General features: G+C 45.8%; 1 protein-coding gene across 13 annotated transcripts in view; it reads left to right on the forward strand.

Annotated features, from left to right (window-relative positions):
- The first annotated feature begins 1,088 nt into the window (after nucleotides 1–1,088).
- Nucleotides 1,089–19,451, forward strand: part of ARMC9 (armadillo repeat containing 9) — a 151,103-nt gene continuing 132,740 nt past the window's right edge. For 10 of the 13 annotated variants that reach the window (XM_034655378.1, XM_034655383.1, XM_034655379.1 and 7 more), the window contains exons 1-5: nucleotides 1,089–1,176; nucleotides 10,147–10,234; nucleotides 11,867–11,992; nucleotides 15,947–16,117; nucleotides 17,680–17,835. In XM_034655378.1, coding sequence (XP_034511269.1) covers nucleotides 10,184–10,234; nucleotides 11,867–11,992; nucleotides 15,947–16,117; nucleotides 17,680–17,835 — 504 coding nt within the window. In that variant the 5' untranslated portion in view covers nucleotides 1,089–1,176; nucleotides 10,147–10,183. Of the gene's footprint in view, nucleotides 1,177–1,263; nucleotides 1,415–10,146; nucleotides 10,235–11,864; nucleotides 11,993–14,139; nucleotides 14,254–15,946; nucleotides 16,118–17,679; nucleotides 17,836–19,451 lie in introns of those variants that run through there. The other 3 variants (XM_034655374.1, XM_034655373.1, XM_034655384.1) reach the window with 3 other exon arrangements.

A 19,451-nucleotide genomic window follows, 5' to 3' on the forward strand; every position in this document is an offset into this window, starting at 1 on the left:
AAAAATACAGGACAGTATAATGTCCTGTATGTGGCATAAAATAAGGCAATATTTGGGATATATTTATTATTAAAAACTTATCTGAAATTCAAATTTAAGTGTTCTATATTTTGTCTGGCAACCTTTGGCCCACAGAGAGGTGACAAATGTTAACTTATTATTGGGAACAGGGAGATCTATTTTTAATACATATCCAAAGACAGGATTTCTCTTCTTGCTAAATACAGCTTTTCTTTGAAGACAATCTCAAGTCCCCTAAGAGTACTGGCAGGGCTGGGGGCCAGGGAGATGGTGGCCACAGACCATCTCAGGGCTTCTCCAAAGTAAAGCTCACCTACTTTCTCCATGCCCTCTTCCCTGATTCTGGCCTTGGTCACGTTTTTGGAAGCATGAAGTGGAAACACAGGGACTCCCACTATACAGCCTCAATGCCTGGAAAGAAAGTGTTGTCTCTAGCCACCTCCAGCTGAGTTGGAGACTGGTAGGTGCTCTTTCAGTGCTGTTTAATTTGAGCTCCAAAGCACCACCAAAGCACTATGTGCAAGGAGAGGATTTGTGTTCCTGTTTTATTTTTGAAAACCAAATTTCACGTGTGGGGGGAAAAAAGTTTCTCTAAAATTCTGGGGAGCTGCTGCAGTGGGGTAGAAGTCTGAAGGCTTAAAGCACATTTGAGGCGACATTTTTGGTTCTAAGGTAGCTCTGGGTCGCTCCTGTAAAACGGGAGTAACAACGCCTACGTGTTTTTCCACCAACAGCACCCTGTACTGTAATCTCTTGTTGCTATTGTTTTCTCTGGAATACAAGGAGCTCCTTGAGGTTAGGGGTTGAGCCCGGCCGGCTCATCCTGAGAGCCGGGCACAGCGCCGGGCGCACTGTCTGTGGAATGAATGAACGGGAAGTCGTGGAGAGGAAGACAGGGAAGCCTCTCCGCAGGATGCGACCCGCAGCGCCCACTGCATCGCAAAACTTCCCCTTCATTTCCGCCGCCAGGAAGCCTCGCAGCCCCAGCTCCCAAGAAGCACGCCTTTCTTCCCAGGATGCTCCGCGCCGGCGCGTCCCGTGATTGGCTGCACCGCCCCCGCGTGACGCTGGGCTGGCGGCGGCGGTTGCCGGGGCGACAACTGGAGAAGTGGCGGCTGAGCGGGTTACGAGAGGGTGTTCGCGGCGGTGCAGCAGGTAAGCGCGTCCCCCGACGCGGCCGGGCTGTCCCGGAACCCGCAGCCCCCGGGCGGGAAGGAGCTGGGTGGGGACCGAGGGCGGAAGATTTGCGGAGCCCTTGGCCCGGAGGAAAGCCAGCTTGGCAGCCGCTGCCGAACACCCCCACTTCTGGTCGGCCGCCCTGGGCTCTGCCTCAGGCGTGGGCCCCAGGCGGCCTCCTGGACAAGCCGAGGGCAGGCCCAGCTGCTTCCCGCAAGTAGTCTCTGATTAGTGCCTTAGCGGGCCAAACTTGGAGGGGGGCGCAAGTCGTCCGTCAGGGTAGTGACGGCGCGAGCGGGTAGCTTGGGGGCTTTTCGATCCAGCCCCTCCGTTATCTGCATCAGCTAACCTCCCCAGTCTTCATACAATCTAAGCAAAATTAGGATGCTAGCCATGCAAAATCGTCTTGCAGACAAATCCCATTGACCTCCCCTTAGCCAGCTTGTAGGTCCTAAAGCCCTTTATATAGAAATTAAGAAGCTGCCACACTGCAAGCCCCAGGAGTGACTGAAGAAGTTTTCTCTAGTTTTTGCGTAAAGTAGAGCAGCGGTTCTCAAACTTGAGTGTGCATAGAAGTCATCTGGAGAGCTTGTTTAAAGCAATTTCTGGGCATCGTGCCTGCCGTGGTGTTCAGTAAGGTCAGGGTGGTTCTAGGAATTTTATTTGCACAAGCATCCTGGGTGATTCGGATTGAGGTGGTCCCAGCATTTGGGGTAATGCTGTGTAGTGGTTAATGTCAGTCTGGATTTAAATTCTGATTTTTGTTGCTTACTGGCTGGATTTTTGGGAGCACCTCAGTCTTGAGCCTCAGTTCCCTCTCAGGTTTATTGTGAAAATTAAATGTGAAGCATTTTGCAAATTGCCTGGCATACAAATAAATTCTTAGTAAATGAACTTTTATGATATAAAGGTTTTGGGAGAATCCTAATTTCTAAAAACGTCAGAGTAATAGAATACCCAACAGTGGCTCACATTCACTGAGAGACCATCACAGTAGAATCTTATTCAAGTGATGGTCTTGGAGAACTTCTCCGAGGAAGCAGGGATTAGCCAGGTGAAGAAAGAGGAGGAGAATGTTGCAAGCAGAGAGAAGAGTATGTGCAAAGGCCCTGAAGTAGGAAGGAGCTTGAGTTCTCAAAAACAACAAAGTTTTCCTGTTCTAGGACCTTCAAAAAATGCTGTTCTCTCTGCTTGGACTCTATTTATTTATAAATATCTTGGGTATCTATCATGCCTACCAGACTCTGTTAAGTTCTGGAGGGATCACATTTATTTATTTATTATTTATTTATTTATTTAATTTGAATGAGAGAGAGAGAGAGAGTGCATGAGTGGTGGGAAGCTTGGGGAGGGGCAGGGGGAGAGGGAGAGAAAGAATCTTATTTTTTATTTTTTAAAGATTTTATTTATTTATTTGACAGAGAGAGACAGCCAGTGAGAGGGGGAACACAAGCAGGGGGAGTGGGAGAGGAAGAAGCAGGCTCCTAGTGGAGAAGCCTGATGTGGAGCTCCATCCCAGAAACCCGGGATCACTCCCTGAGCCGAAGGCAGGCGCTTAACGACTGCGCCACCCAGGCGCCCCGAGAGAAAGAATCTTAAGCAGGCTCCATACCCAGTGCGGAGCCCAAGTTGGGGTCCCATTTCATGACCCCAGTGTGACCTGTGCTGAAATCAAGAGTTGGATGCTTAACCAACCAAGCCACCCAGGTGCCCCCAGAGGGATCACATTTAAATCCACCTCACTGCCTTTGTAAACAGGGTAATAAGTGTAGCAGTGGAAGTAAATGTAGAGTTCAGAGGTACCCAGAGGAGAGAGAATTGCCTTGATAGGAAAGGAGGGGGAGGCGTTCATGGGAGACCTCCTAAAGGAGGTCAGTTCTGGGTTAAGATAGCATGATGAGTCAAGTTTGTGATGGGGCGAGTACATCAAACAGAAGTCTTGGAGTTGTGAAAGAGCATGTGGTACAGGGGAACGCCAGGGGTTTACCACTGGTGGGCCTGATGTGGGAAGGGGGAGAGGGGCAGGGGTGGTGTGGGCCCAGAGAAGGGTTGCAGAGATGCTGGTCCTCAACAGTAGGCAGTCTTTCTCTTCTCTTTATGTATCTGGCAGGTCTGCAGGTGCCAGGAAGGGTAGGCTCCCCGCTACTTCCAGATCCCTGCCTCCCTTCTTCAGAACCCCCAGCTCCTTTGCAGCGCGGCCCGGCTTTTACCACTCGCCGCCCCTCCTTGAGGCCATCACTTAGCAGGGGTGCAGTTGTTACCCTGTGAAGGCTGTAGCGCCTGGCTCGCTCTCTACCCCTCTACCCCCTCCACTTTCTGTTTTGGAGATTTCACCGTCCTGGCTGCTCGCTCCAGTTTCTTCATCTTTTAGGCATCTCTTTTGTCCGTTCTCTTTATCCACTGCTCCCATGGTCATGAATGTTTGACTACTGCGTCACCTCCAAAATCATGCACCCGTTCCGCTCTGATCACACTTTTTATCTTTAAAGCTCCCGTGAATGGGCCTCCGAAGCAGATCTTGGGCCCCATGCCCCCTTAAGCAGGTGTTTGACCCTGTTGATTTTTCACTGCCCTACAACCTCCCATGCACCTCCCTTCCTCCAGCCCTATTGCTCCATCACTGTTATACTTCTCTTTCCCTTGCCTTCTGGAAAAACCTCCCTTGGCTAATCTAAGTCAGACAGCTGAAAATGGCTGGAGAAACTGCAGAATTTGCAGACTGGTTCCATTTTGGTTTCGAGTCCATGTGTCTTAAGCAGACTCTTGATGTTGAAGATGGTGCCACGGGTCTGGGTCCGTAGTCAGCTTGGTTCCCACCTCCTCTTCTCTTCCAGCTGTCAACACGCTCCTTACTGTCAGCCGATGACCTTGTTTCTTGTTTTACTCATCACTGAATCTGTCCGTTTCTTTGGTCAGCACCCATCTCCTCTGTCCTCCCTCCATGTCAGGGTGGACTGTCCCCGCCCTGTCTAAGGCCCGGTCCTCCATTTGGACACCGGATGCGGCAGGGACCTTGCTTCCTTAACCATCTCTTCTGCCTCAATTTGTCTTTTTCTTTTTTTTTTTTTAAAGATTTTATTTATTTATTCGACAGAGATAGAGACAGCCAGCGAGAGAGGGAAGACAAGCAGGGGGAGTGGGAGAGGAAGAAGCAGGCTCACAGCGGAGGAGCCTGATGTGGGGCTCGAACCCATAACACTGGGATCACGCCCTGAGCTGAAGGCAGACGCTTAACCGCTGTGCCACCCAGGTGCCCCTCAATTTGTCTTTTTCTAACTGGGCCCTTCCCATCAACTTACAAACCTGCTGTTCCTCCTCCTTGAAAGACCTCCCATATCTTTCTAGCCACCACTTGCTCTCTCCTCTCCTTTTTGTGACAGATCTCCCTGTCCCTCCTTTGTTACTTCTCATCCTCTCTTTAACCCTTTCCAGTCAGGCGTCTCTCATCACTGCTCTTGTCCATGTCACCGTCAAACTCCATGTTATCAAACCCAGGGCTCAAGTCTTCTGCCCGCATGTTACTGGAGCATGTGTAGTCCCAGTAGATGTGGGGAGCACCTTCCTTGGCTTCCAGGTGCCACAGTCTCCCAGTTGTGTCCCACTGACAAGTCACCACTCTTGGCTTCGTCTCTTGCTGGCTGCTTCTCTTCTTCCTGAGCCCTTGGTCTCCGAGTGCTCCAGGGTTCAGGCACAGGCCTGAGCTCTTCTCCTACGCAGTCCTGTCTGTTTGGGACCCTTGTCTCCTGAAATGACATCTTTATGTGGACAATTTCCAAATGGTTACCTTCAGCTCCCGCCTTTCCTTTTTTTTTCCCTTAAAAAAAATTTAAATTCAGTTAATTAACACAATAACACAAATAATTAATACAATAATGTATTATTAATTTCAGAGGTAGAGTTCAGTGATTCATCAGTCGTATAGAACACCCAGTGCTCATTACATCATGTGCCCTCCTTAATGTCCATCACCCAGTTACCCCATCCCTCCAGCCCCCTCCCCTCCAGCAACCCTCAGTTTGTTTCCTATGATTAAGAGTCTCTTATAATTTGTCTCCCTCTCTTATTTCGTCTTGTTTTATTTTTCCCTCCCTTCCCCTGTGATCCTGTTTTGTTTCTCAAATTCCACATATTTTGAGAGCACATGATAATTGTTTTTATCTGATTGACTTATTTCACTTAGCATAATACCCTCTAGTTCCATCCATGTCATTGCAAATGGCAAGATTTCATTTTTTTGATGGCTGAGTAGTATTCCATTGTATATATATATATACCATATCTTCTTTATCCATTCATCTGTCAGTGGACATCTGGGCTCTTTCCATAGTTTGGCTATTGTGGACATTGCTGCTATGAACATTGGGGTGCAGGTACCCCTTCGGATCACTACATTTGTATCTTTCAGGTAAATACCTCATAGTGGAATTGCTGGGTAGTAGGGTAGCTCTATTTTTAGCTTTTTGAGGAACCTCCATACTGTTTCCCAGAGTGTTTCCCACCAAGAGTGTAAGGGGGTTCCCCTTTCTCTGCATCCTTGCCAAAATCTGTCGTTTCCTGACTTGTTAATTTTAGCCATTCTGACCGGAGTGAGGTGGTATCTCATTGTGGTTTTGATTTGTGTTTCCCTGGTGCCAAATGATGTTGAGCACTTTTTCATGTGTCTGTTGGCTATTTGGATGTCTTCTTTGGAGAAATGTCGGTTTGTGTCTTCTGCCCATTTCCTGATTGAATTATTTGTTCTTTGGGTGTTGAGTTTGATAAGTTCTTTATAGATCTTGTCTACTAGCCCTTTATCTGATATGTCATTTGCAAATATCTTCTCCTTTTTTGTTTTTGTCTTTTGGTTTTGTCCACTGTTTCCTTTGCTGTGCAAAAGTTTTTTATCTTGATGAAGTCCTAATAGTTCATTTTTGCTTTTAGTTCCCTTGCCTTTGGAGATGTGTCTAGCAAGAAGTTGCTGTGGCCGAGGTCACAGACGTTGCTCCCTGTGTTCTCCTCTAGGATTTTGATGGATTTCTCTCTCACATTTAGGTCTTTTATCCATTTTGAGTCTATTTTTGTGTATGGTGTAAAGAAATGGTCTGGTTTCATTCTTTTGCATATGGCTGTCCAATTTTCCCAACACCATTTGTTGAAGAGACTTTTTTCCATTGAATATTCTTTCCTGCTTTGTTGAAGATTAGTTGACCATAGAGTTGAGGGTCCATTTCTGGGTTCTCTCTTCTGTTCCACTGATCTATGTGTCTGTTTTTGTGCCAGTACTGTACTGTCTTGATGATTACAGCTTTGTAATAGAGCTTGACATCCGGAATTATGATGCCACCAACTTTGGTTTTCTTTTTTAACATTAACGAATATCATTCTCAATGGGGAAAAACTGGGAGCTTTTCCCCTAAGGTCAGGAACACGGCAGGGATGTCCACTATCACCACTGTTGTTTAACGTAGTACTAGAAGTCCTTGCAACTGCAATCAGACGACAAAAAGGGATCAAAGGTATCCAAATTGTCAAAGAAGTAGTCAAACTCTCACTCTTTGCAGATGACATGATACTCTATGTGGAAAACCCAAAAGACTCTACCCCAGAATTGCTACAACTCGTACAGGAATTCAGCAGAGGGGCAGGATATAAAATCAATGCACAGAAATCAGTTGCATTTCTGTACACTAACAATAAGACAGAAGAAAGAGTAATTAAGGAGTTGATTCCATTTGCAATTGCATCAAAAACCATAAGATACCTAGGAATAAACCTAACCAAAGAGGCAAAGGATCTGTAGAACACTCGTGAAAGAAATTGAGGAAGAAATGGAAAAATGTTCCATGCTCATGGATCGGAAGAACAAATATTATTAAAATGTCTGTGCTACCTAGAGCAATCTATACATTGAATACAAACCGTATTAAAATACCATCAACTTCTTTCACAGAGCTGGAACAAATAATCCTAAAATTTATATGGAACAAGAAAAGACCCTGAATAGCCGAAGGAATGTTGAAAAGGAAAACCGTGTTTCCCTTCACTCTAGACTTACACGCACTGACCTTCTCAGCACCCTACTTGGATGCCTTGTGGGCCTGTGACACTTATGGCTGGAATAGCACTCTTGAGCTGGCCTCTCAGACCCCCCCCCCGTTTCCCCCCCCNTCCCCCACCTCAACAAATGGCATCTGCCTAGGCCCCAGTGTCGCCCTTCACTTTTTGCCCTCACATCCCACCTCCAGTCCATCAGCAGGTCGTGCCACCTCTCCCTTTCACATGTGGAAGCTGAACCCTTCACAAGGTTCCTCTTCCTCATCCAGACTTCCCTCCTCACCAGCTTGGGGTTTGCTGTGGCCTCCTTACCACTCTGTCCCCTCAGTCTCTCCCCCACACAGCAGACCCTGCTGTTAGTTACTGTAAATTGGGTGGTGGAATCCCCTCTCAGTCCCTCTCTGGGATTACCATTATACTCAAGCCGCTAGCTTACTCAAGGCCTATTCGACCTGGCCCGGCACCTCATGGCCTCCAGGGTCTGCCTTCTCTTGCCACACCCCCAGACCTCAGCACTCCGCAGCCCCTGCACTTGCAAATCTCTCTCCCCTAGATCTAGAAGTGCTCATGTCCTCACATCTCTGCCCAAATGTTCCCAGGGAGGCCTTCTCTGCCCCCATTATCTAAAATAACCCCATACCTCTCTTCTCCAAGCTCTGTCCCCTTCCTTGCTTTATTTTCCTCACACCTGAAATTACTTCCATTCATTTTTGAACAATGACAGCATGTCAGGCCCTGGCCTAGGCACCAGGGATGCCAGGGGAACAGGTGTTCTCCTGAATCCACAGTGAGCAGGACTTAAATGTAGGGATGTGCAAGTCAGGTAGTGGTTAGTGCTGTTGAGAAAAATAAAGCAGGACAAAAGACTAAGCAGTGATGGGGCCGACCCCTTACAAAGGGTCATCAGGGGAAGCCTCTCTGAGGAGGTGACATTTAAGCAACCTGAAGGAGGCAGGGATGTCTGCAGGGTGTCTGCAGTAAGTGCCAAGTCCTCGAGAGAGGGCAGGCATGCGAGGTGGGGGTCCAGTGGGTGCAGCCACACAGTGGCCATCATGGCTCAAGTTAACAAAGGAGAGAGTATGGGAGGCCACGTTGTGTAGCCTTTGAGAGTTGGGCCTAAGCAGGGTGGCCTTCGTCTGGAGGATGGTGGAGCCACAGGAGGGTCCTAAGCAGGAAGGGAAAGATCACTTGTTAATAGGATAGAAATTGAAGTGGAAAGAGAAGAGAGGAGAGATTGAGTCACTTGTACCTCAGGAGAGATGAAGCCACAAAATGATGGTGAGACAGAGAAGAGAAGGAAAAGGGGGAAATGACTACATTTAACCTTCCTGACTTGTGCTCAAATAATTCAAATCAAATACACTGTGATCGGCAGATCAAAATGTAATGTTACAGAATCATGTGTTCCAAGAGATCTGATCGATTCTCCAGTTTGTTTTACAGATGAAAGAAGCCCCAGATCAGGTGCCAGGGAATGGCCCAGGTAGTGTTAGTGCCCAGACTTTCTCATTCCTCTGGGGTTATGGGCAGCCAGTCTGACTGAAGAGCCCAGGAGTGGGACACAGGGAGTGGCTGCTTTGGGCACACCTGGGGACAGAAAAAGTAGAAAGTACTTTTTAAAAAGGTTTGCAATGTTTAATTTATTTAAATGTTTGGAAATGTACATAGATATCGTGCCTCCTTAAATGTAATTAAAAACCTGACCATGAGGCGCCTGGGTGGCTCAGTTGGTTAAGCGTCCGACTCTTGATTTCAGCTCAGGTCACGTTCTCAGGGTCATGAGATCAAGCCCCGTGTTGGGCTCCACACTGGGCGTGGAGCCTGCTTAAGATTCTCTCTCTCGCTCGCTCTCTGTACACCCCTCCCCCTGTGCCCCCGCTTGCTCTCTGTCTCTAAACTAAACAAAACAAAAACTGACCTAATATGTTCTCTGGTGCATGACCTTGTGTTAACACTTGTGTAAATGCACACCGCTTCCTCCCTCATTACTGTAGGTTAAATGATCATGCTCTTCAGGAAACATGAAAGACTTCTTGCAAATAAGTAGTATCCCATATCTTTTTGTGAATGATTACTGTTTTTTTATTTGGAGGCAGAGGGAGGAGTTGGTGACTCTGTTCCTTTATATCAGATTAATTTTGATGCATATCCTTTTTTAAAGGAAACCAATGGACCGTATCAGATTGTTTTGTTCTAAAATGTACTTTGTGGTCTTGACTGTTTGAATTACACATACCACATTATGGCACATGAGAAAACCAAATGAGAATAATCTTCCCCAGTCTCACTAGCAATCCTTGAGTCTCACTTATACCACCTTCTAGCCCGTGTTCATATTCATTTAATGGTTGTCATGGAAGAGGGAATTACTTTGGACGTTAGCCTCTGTGTTTCCTAGTGCTGCTATGATAAATTACCATAAAATCGGTGACCTAAAACAACATAGGTTATTATCTTAGAGTTCTGGGGGTCAGAAGTCCAGAATGGGTCTCACTGAGCTGAAATCAGGGTGTTCACAGGGCTTGTTCATTTCCGAAGGCTCCAGAGGAGAATCTGTTCCTTGCTTTTTTGAGCTTCTAGAGGCTGCCTGCATTCATTCCTTGGCTTGGGGCCCTTCCTCCACGTTCAGGGCAAGCGATGCATCACTCTGACATTGACCCTCTTGCCTCCTTATAAGGGCCACCAGATTACTCGTACATACGCTCCCTCTTTTAAGGTCAGCTGATTAGCAGCCTTTATTCCATGTGCAACTTTAATTCCCTCTTGCCAATAACCTAGCATATTCGCCAGTAACCTAGCATATTCGCAGGTTCTGGGGGTTAGGATGGGGACCATGATTCTCCCACCACAACGACCTTTTTATGATTTCACAGACGGTTGAAATGAAAGCTTTTATCTTCTATTTTTGCCTTGTAGAGACTTTTGCTGTGAGAATTAACAGCAGCTGTTCACCATGGGGGATGTTCTCGCTCATGAGTCAGAATTACTTGGACTTGTGAAAGAGGTACGTTCTAGAAAACACGGGGCACAGAAAGAGATCTTGAAAACTTGTATTTTACAATGCAGCAAATTTACAGTGCCTTACAATGTGTTTTCTGTCCTTACATTAGAGTTACCTGTTTTCCATTATATGAGTTTTTGTTTTCATAACTAAATGGAAATCTGAAAGCCACTTGAAAAAATTTCTTTAAAGGAAGTTATACTCGTAACCTATGCTCACAGTAAAGATTCAAACAATGGAAGTATAAAAAGTTCATTTCCCTGTTCCACTCCTGCAGGGACCACTGTTCATGGGTTAGTCTATTTTTCTAGACTTTTTCCCTGTGAACATTCAAAATATATTTACATGTCTATAGATGGTTTTACAAAATGGGATGATGCCATACACATTGTTCTGAAGCTTGGCTTTTCTCTATCAACATTAATACGGCGTGAATATCTTCCTGTGATCTGCCCCATACTTTTTATGCTGTAGAATATTTCTCTGAGTGGCTGTATCTCCTTACCTTGCTGTTAATGGACATTTAGGTTTCCCACACTGAAAGCTTTTGAAGGACAGGCCCCACCCCCTAGGCTTTTTTATATTCTCTACTGCTTTTAGCGTGGGGCAAGCACATAGCTGGTGCTCAAGAAACTGTTGCTGTTTCAGTCTGTGGTGAAACCGTTCGTCAGGCAGTGCGGGCCACGGCCGTGGAGCAAGGTGTCTGCCCTGGAAACGCAGCTTTGGAATTCACTGGTGTGATCATGAATACATTCTTAAAGCATTCTTTTTTTTTTTTTTTTTAAGATTTTATTTATTTATTCGGCAGAGATAGAGACAGCCAGTGAGAGAGGGAACACAAGCAGGGGGAGTGGGAGAGGAAGAAGCAGGCTCACAGTGGAGGAGCCTGATGTGGGGCTCGATCCCATAACGCCAGGATCACGCCCTGAGCCGAAGGCAGACGCTTAACCGCTGTGCCACCTAGGAGCCCCATCATGAATACATTCTTAAAGCGGTCCCAGCAAAGGTTGTGGACAGGCCTGGAGAAAGAGCCCACTCTTTCCACTTTGGTGGAAACCAAAAGACGTGACTGCCACAAACTGAGAAGGAGGGGAGGACGGCAGTGAAGTGCATGGTCGGGAGGCCAGGAGAGCAGCGTCCCTGCACGGGCGCTGAGCAGGACTGCGGTGCTCCAGGGTCACTGATGATGTTGCCCGTCTCTTAACGGCTGGTCTTCTGTTCTTAAGGACAGGCATCCTTTCCAGTGCCAACTTCAGGTGGCAGATTCCCAGAGACCTATCAGACCCAAAGCTATCAGGCCTTCTGAGATCACTTCTGCCTTTTTCAGACTGCTGCACGCATCATTTTGCTTTTGTTAACAATGATCATGAATCATGCAGCTCACATTTTCTTTCTCGAAAGCAAATTTATTTCCTGTAGATAAGCATTTTTTATGATACTGTCTTTCTAGGCTTTTGGTATGTGTGTCGAGTAAGTAAATTCTAAGCTGGATCCTGGATTCTCCCACAGATGACAGTTCGTTAACCCCATTATAAATCAGTGATAACTTTGAGCTGGTACAATGACATCAAAGACGGTTGCTTTGTTGATGTTAAAATAGAGAAATGTATATACATTTGTGTTCTTTTTTTATAGTATTTAGATTTTGCTGAATTTGAAGAAACCTTGAAAACATTTTCAAAAGAATGCAAACTAAAAGGAAAGCCATTATCTAAAACAGCAGGTGGCTCCTTAAGGGACTCCAAATCATTGATCGTCCAGGTAACATTTTGCTTTTTTTTGATATGTGTCAGTAATCAAGATGCTCCCAGCTTGTAAAAAATGTGGTTATTAGAGACTATTGGAATTGTTTCTGGGAACCTGGTCGGAGTGACTGTTATTTTATTAACTAATTGACTGATTTTTTAAGTAAGCTCTATGCCCAGCATGGGGCTGGAAGTCACAACTCTGAGATCAAGAGTCACATGCTCCACCGAAGGAGCCATCCAGGTGCCCCCAGGCGCCCCAAGAGTGACTTCTAGATGCTCAGGTGTTTTTGTATGAATTAATAGTGTCATCTTTTTTCTTTTTTTAAGATTTATTTATTTACTTTAGAGAGAGGGAGAGCGTGCAAGTAGGGGGAGGGGCAGAGGGAGAGGAAGAGGGCAAGAAACAGACTCCTCGCCACCACGGGGCTTTATCTCATGACCCTGAGACCATGACCTGAGCCAAAATCAGGAACCAGGTGCTCAGCTGACTGTGCCACCCAGCACCCCCAGTAATGTCATCTTTAAATCTGTGTACCTTCCCTAGGAAATGGGTTATGACATAATATCTTCCACGTAAATACGTTTCTGTTTATTTTATTGTTTATTTTGTTTAATTTTTTATTTAAATTTAATTTAGTTAACATATAATGTATTATTAGTTTCAGGGGTAGAATTTAGTGATTCATCAGTCGTATGTAACACCCAGTGCTCATTACATCGCGTGCCCTCCTTAATGTACGTTCCTTGGGAGGAAGAAAAAGAGGAAACTGTGCAATGCTTAGGAACTGAGACAAATGGCATCCCCATCCTGAGGGGTTTTAGGTTATGCATTTTAAGCACTGGGGACACGGTGAACCAAACCAAAGCTCACCCCTCCAGGCGCTGGAGTTCTAGTTCAGGGAGGCTGGAAGGGCAGGGAGCAAGGTTTGTCCATGTTGTTGCATGTGACAGAATTCGCTTCCTTTTTAATGCTGAAGGATGTGTCATTTCGTGTCTGTCCCACATTCTGTTCACCTGTTCGTCCAGCAGTGGGCACTCGAGTTGCTCCCACCTCTTGGCTGTTGTGAAGAGTGCTGCTGTGAACGTAGGTGTACAAATAACTCTTTGAGATCCTGCTTGTGGTTATTTTGGATATATACCCAGAAGTGCATTACTGCATCATAGGGTAGTTCTATTTTTAATTTTTTGAGGAACCTTCATCCTGTTTTCCATAGTGATTGCATTTTACATTCCCATCAGCTGTGCACAGGGGTTGTAAGTTCTCCACAGCCTTGCCAACACTTGTCGTTTTTGTTCAGTTTTGATAGTCATCCTACTGGATGTGAACTGATATCTTGTGGCTTGGGTTCACATTTCTCAGATGTATTCAGGTCTATTTTTCTATAACTTGAAAGATTTTGAAACTTTCTGATTGCCACAAGCATATTTTTTCTGCTCATCCTATAAACAGTTGTGCCCCCGTGACAGCTATTCCAAACAAAATACCTGGAACAGCAGCTTAGCAAAATATCTTCAATGCCAGTGGCACTCAGCAAATGGAGAATTTTCCGAAGCACAGTTCTGTAAGAAGAGTGTGTGTGTGTGTGTGTGTGTGTTTATAAGTTATTGTTGATGGTGTGTAAATATTCTGAGCTTGGTGATTCTGGCTGGGATCATGGTTTATATTAGAGAAGATCATTAATATTTGTGACCATATGAGTTATAACACTGGATTGCTTTGTATGTCGATATTATTTTAAATGCACAGAGTATTTCCAGGTACAGAATATGAATCATAAGTTAGGATGGATTTTAGATGTGATTATAATGATACAGGACAGGTTTGTGGTCCCAGGTCTACAAATGAAGAATTTAGAACAAACTATACGTGGCCCATTTGAACATGTGGACTCTGCCAAGCCACTAAGAAAATACCTCGACTCGAAGCCTTAAATACACACAAGAGTCTGCACTCAGCTCGTTCACACAGAGAGCTCTTGGTCAGCAGCCCTCTCACGGGAGCATGCCTCCCCCCGGAGTGGCTCGCACGGATGGCAGGGTTGGCTTAGAGCTCAACAACGGGAGCCTGGAGTGGCGTCAGACTCCAGCAGCACTGCCGCTTGGGAAGATCCCCTGCACCTTTGTGTCAGTCAGTAACGGGGTTCCTCCTGGTTCTTCCAGACGTGGTAGTGCTTGACCGTTTGCACTTTGTTTGGGCACCTCCCTTCCCATGGTTGCTGACAGGCTGTCCTTCGCTGTTTCCAAGGCTGAGGAGCCAAGACCTTCCAGAGTAAGGTAATAGTCAGTTGTCCTGGATCACATGACATAGAGAACATTTCTGTAATAAGCACAGTTGAAGATTCTTTTTTTTTTTTTAATTTTTTATTTATTTGAGAGAGAGTGAGAGAGAGTGCAGCTGGGAGGGGAGAGGGAGAGAGAAACTCCAAGCAGACGCCACACTGAGCGTGGAGCCCAGCGCGGGGCTCATCTCAAGACTCCAAGATCATGACCCAAGCTGAAACCAAGAGTTGGTTGCCACCCAGGCACCCCAAAGATTCTTTTTTTTTTTTTAAGATTTTATTTATTTATTTATTTATTTGAGAGAGAGTGAGAGAGAGAGAAGGAACACAAGCTACGGGAGAGGCAGAGGGAGAGGGAGAAGCAGACTGCCGCTGAGCAGGGAGTCTGATGCCAGGCTTGATTCCAGGACCCCAAGAACATGACCAGAGCCGAAGGCAGATGCTTAACTGACTGAGTCACCCAGGTACCCCTTGAAGATTCTTTATTAGTGAATGTCTTTAAGTGTAACCAGACAGTGCAACATTGTGCAGTACATTCCCATTTTATAATATTAACAAGCTTATTTCTAAACAACCTAAAAAAAAGAGGAAAACTATAAAGCCATTTAAAAACAGTATAAAAGAACAACGATCAATTAATGGTAATGAATAATGGTATTGGGTGGGGGGCTGGAGGTCCTGCAGAAAATCCAGTCCAAGAAAAGCTTTTGCAAATGAGCACAACATGTAGGTCTGAGTATCTCGGGCATTTCATATAGTAAGGACAACAATATGAATCACATGGTTTGGGACCGTTAGGAAGTTCTGCCCATTCTGCCTTATACCGAAATCCGCAAAATTATGCAGCAGGTGTTTACAGTGAGTCAGTCATCATTCTTCTTGTGAGGCTGGTGGCATGATAGTCGCCATCTCCTTTCCCTAGAATTCTCTATTTCAGCTTTTGCGTGGTAGGTTGGGAAACTGTCTGCCCTGCATAGTCAGACTCACACAGCCCTGAGGTTGGAAGGGAGACAGGCCTGTGCTCCTTTCTCCCTCTCCAGCCTGTGCGTCCCTGTTTCTGTAGTTAGTGGACACAGACAGTCACTGTATGGGTGTGTTGGGATCTGTAGTCACTTCCCAAGTGCTATCTTGATGGGACATGCTTTAGCAACAGGGAGCAAATGGCAGCACCCCCGCCCAGGCCTGGGATTGACTGGGGCAGTGTGTATGAGCTGCCACTCCAGGACTCAGTTGGACTGTCAGTAAGCTTCCAAACACAAGGTGAGTTCCGCTGAGGCCTGGCTGGGCTTTGGGTCTGGCCTGGTTTTTATCGATCACATGCTGTGGGTCAGCAAGTCCACAGGATGACTTCAGTGTATTTTTGTTCCCGTGAGTTTTCTGGCCTCAAGTCCTGGGCCTGTGGCTGGCTCCTTCCACTTCAGAGACTTAAAGGTTTCATCTGTTCCTTGCAAAGCTGAGACTGATATTGCAACCAGGGTTGGTTTGTGGGAATCTCAGCCTAAGATGCTTGAAGCCTTCTAGCTCTCTATTTTTCTGTCCCTTATCTCGAGAACGAGACTGAGTTTTCATCACACTGGAACCACTGAGTGTATGGGGTATGCAGGGTATTGGGTAATTGTGAGAATTTGGGGTGTTGGGAGAACGGGCATCCCTTATGACTGGGGTTCAGTCTGATGTCTTCTCCACAGAAGGACCTCGTTGCTGCATTTGACAATGGAGACCAGAAGGTGTTCTTTGACTTGTGGGAGGAGCACGTTCCCAGTTCCATCCGAGATCGTGACTCCCTCGCCCAGAAGTTGGAATTCTATCTTCACATCCATTTTGCCATCTATCTGCTGAAATACTCCGTAGGGAGACCTGTAGGTTCCCTTTGTGATTTGGGTGCTCTGAGTGGTGTGTGCAAGGGGAACGTTAGCTGTTCATTTTCTAGGAGCATTAATTTAGTTTTGTGGCCATTTTATCAAACTGCTTTCAAGGAGTGGGTGTCCTGTGCATGATTTTCTGTCTCATTCCCAGCAGTTTATTTTCTAGTTTATACGGAGAGTTAATAATTTCTGTACTGAAAGCTACATGGTTTTCCTCAGTGCCTCAGATTTTGTAAACCCAGCAAAATAAAGTTTCCTTATTTGGCAACTTAACGTAAATACACGTATGTCTAAGAGAACACGTGCTGAGACCACAGATTAGACTATGTTAGAAGAGAAATTTAAGCTTAAGCCGTGGAAAGATGCCTGTTTGTGAAGGTCTGTCGGAGCAGTTGGCTGAATGTGGCCTCTGCAGTCCTGCAGAGGTGCAGAGGGCACGGCTGACAGTGGCTGCTGCTGTGGCCACCGAGCCTCCCAGTGCAGAGCAAATGACAGAAGGGAGCAGGGCCATGTTGACATTCGACCACATGCCTTTCTTTAGTGGCTTCTCCTTGCGTTAGCTACTGCCTCCAAGCACCTGTGTTCACTTATTTAAATGTCAGGGGGGCCAGAGGCGGGGCCGGTGGTGGAGGGAGCAGCTCTACAGTAAGTCATGGTAGCCATTCCTGTTCCTCAAAACAGTGCTCATGGGGGGTGAGATCATGGGAGATTTTCACTTTCTTTATATTTATTTCTGTTTTCTAACTTTTTTATTTTGATGTAAGATAAACAAAAATCAATAAACATATATTTTTTTAAGCCTGGTGGCCAGAAGAAGGCTTCACAGTATAGATGGAGTGAGTTGCATTGATTGGAAGAGCACATATACACAGGGTGTTCGTAACTGGTATGGCCAGGTGGTCAGGGAAGGAGAGTGATCGATTCCAGGCAGAGCAGCTCAAGTCCTCCGACCTCACTGAGGCACAGGAAGAAATCAATACAAGGGATCAAGTTCCCTTGGATCACATTTAGAACCAGTGAAGCCTGCAAGATCAGTCCTCAGTTAGCTTTGCAAAGGGAAGGAGGAATGGTATGGAAGCTTCTGTTTCGGAAAACCATGAAGGTCCACCTGTTCACCTGTAGACACCTCTCCTGAGGGAATCCTGGAAATGCAGCCACGTGTTTATGATCTCTGACAAGTGGAAACAATCCACATGTCTAATAATAGGGGAATTGGCTAAGTAAATTATGATAGACCCACGAGATAAGGTTTTGTCCTGCCGGTAGGAACGATGTTTATGAAGAATTTTAAAGATACGAGAACATGATAATTATGAAGTAAAAGGGCAGCAGATCGAACTATATATCTAGTTCTCTGAAATTGCTGACAAAGTTCGGTCAAAGGGGAGGTAGGGGGTGGTGCTAGCATGACCGGGGACAGCGTGCTTGCTAGACCGGGCAGAGAGGATGCCAGCAACGTGGCTAGAGCTGGAGGAGCCGCGGAGAGAGGGTGGGATGGACAGAGGGACTGGTCGTCCAGCAGGAGACCCCAAGTGAGCATCTTTCCTTCTTTGTAGGACAAAGAGGACCTGGATGAGAGGATTTCTTATTTCAAAACCTACCTGGAGACCAAAGGGGCAGCATTGAGCCAGACCACGGAGTTTCTCCCTTTCTATGCTCTGCCTTTTGTTCCCAACCCCATGGTGCACCCCTCATTTAAAGAGCTCTTCCAGGTGAGTGACGCATCAGATCCTGGGCGGCATTGTGGTTTCACCTTGTCAGTGCTAGTGGTTTCTGAATGATGCTGTGAAAAAACCAAAAATTGGCTTGTTTTCAGATAATTTTCTTTGATGAACTTTTCTTGTGCCATTAAATGTGATTTTTTGGGTTGTATTAAGACTTGTTAACCAGACTAACATAACTATTTTTAAATGTACTTCTTAAAGCATTCCAGCATACCTTTTCAGTATCAAAAGGATAATTTTTATTCAATTACATTGAAAATTGGTAGCCTGAAAAGAACTAGGTTTTTTTATGTAATTGCTGGCCGTATGCATTTTAATTTGTATTCAGGGTCTCACTTACTTGGTGCATGTCTGAGGACCTGGTTGTGTACTATTACTTCCTTCAGACTACTTGCCTGGAGCTCTTTTAATTGTTATATTTCACCGTAATTGACATTTCAGCATACTATTTATTGTCAGTGTTTATCCGTTGTAGTAATTCTTCTTGACTTAATAAAATTAAGAGGTCCCCTGGGAGGTTTATGAAAATGTGTTTAAGAGACTGATGCAGTTGCCTTTTCTAAAGAAAGATCTCACAGTGTTTCTGAGCATCTTTGGAGAGCGCTCCTGTGCCACTGGACAGCGGGTGCACTTCCCTTTCCAGACCCAGTACATCTTTGTCTCCTGATCCGTTATACCTTAGTCACACACCTGTCCGCGTTCCTGAACAGCAGCCACTAAATTGAAGGCCAGGGCGCTGACCGATTTCATCAAAGCAGGCTTGTCATGGAGTCGCCAGTGTGGAATTCTGCACTTGGTTTTCTTTGTCCATCCAAATTTAGTTTCGCCCCCTTCCTCTCTGAGAAGGTTGAAAATATGTAACAGCTAAGGAAGGCAGTGAAACTTGAAAAGAAATGTTGGATTTTTTCACCGTGAAGACTTCTGTTTGTGAAGATGATGGCGCAGCAGTGTGGCCGCAGTGAGGTCCAGGGCGGGGGGTGCGGCCGCCAGCGACGTCCAGCCCGGGCTGCAGCAGAAGGCTGGCCCACTCTGGCTTGGCATGTCAAGTCTGCAGACTTCACTGTTCATGGGGAGTCATTTTATTCCATTTTTTTCCCTTTTGCTCCTTTCTACATATGTTCTTTCAGGGGCCATCACAGATACTTGAGTATGTAAACATAATAAAATCTAAAGCTCATACTTGCCCCTCTTCCAGAGCATTACAAGGACTCTAGGATGCGCTCACCTCCCTCAACCCCTTCCCAGCTCGCGTGCTGGTACCGTCCTGTGTTTCAGTTACATGCTTCAACCCCCGTGTTGCAGATTCTTACTATTCTATGCAAGCTGTGTGTGTATGGATTTACCCTTCTATTTGTCCATGGTTGTGCTAGCTGTTCTGTCTTGCATCGAGGACCTTCCATCTGTAATCATCTCTGCCTCACGGACATCCCTTCAGAGTCTCCTTTAGCTGGAGATCTCTTCTTTCCATCCTCACTTGCCTGAAATGTCTCTGTTGATTTCTCAGACAGGGTCCAGAATGGTAGGTTTACAGCTATTTTCTTTTTCTTTCTTTCTTTCTTTCTTTCTTTCTTTCTTTCTTTCTTTCTTTCTTTCCTTCTTTCTTT

This window comes from Ailuropoda melanoleuca, chromosome 2 (genome assembly GCF_002007445.2).
Source record: "Ailuropoda melanoleuca isolate Jingjing chromosome 2, ASM200744v2, whole genome shotgun sequence".
In the NCBI taxonomy this organism is placed as follows: domain Eukaryota; kingdom Metazoa; phylum Chordata; class Mammalia; order Carnivora; family Ursidae; genus Ailuropoda; species Ailuropoda melanoleuca.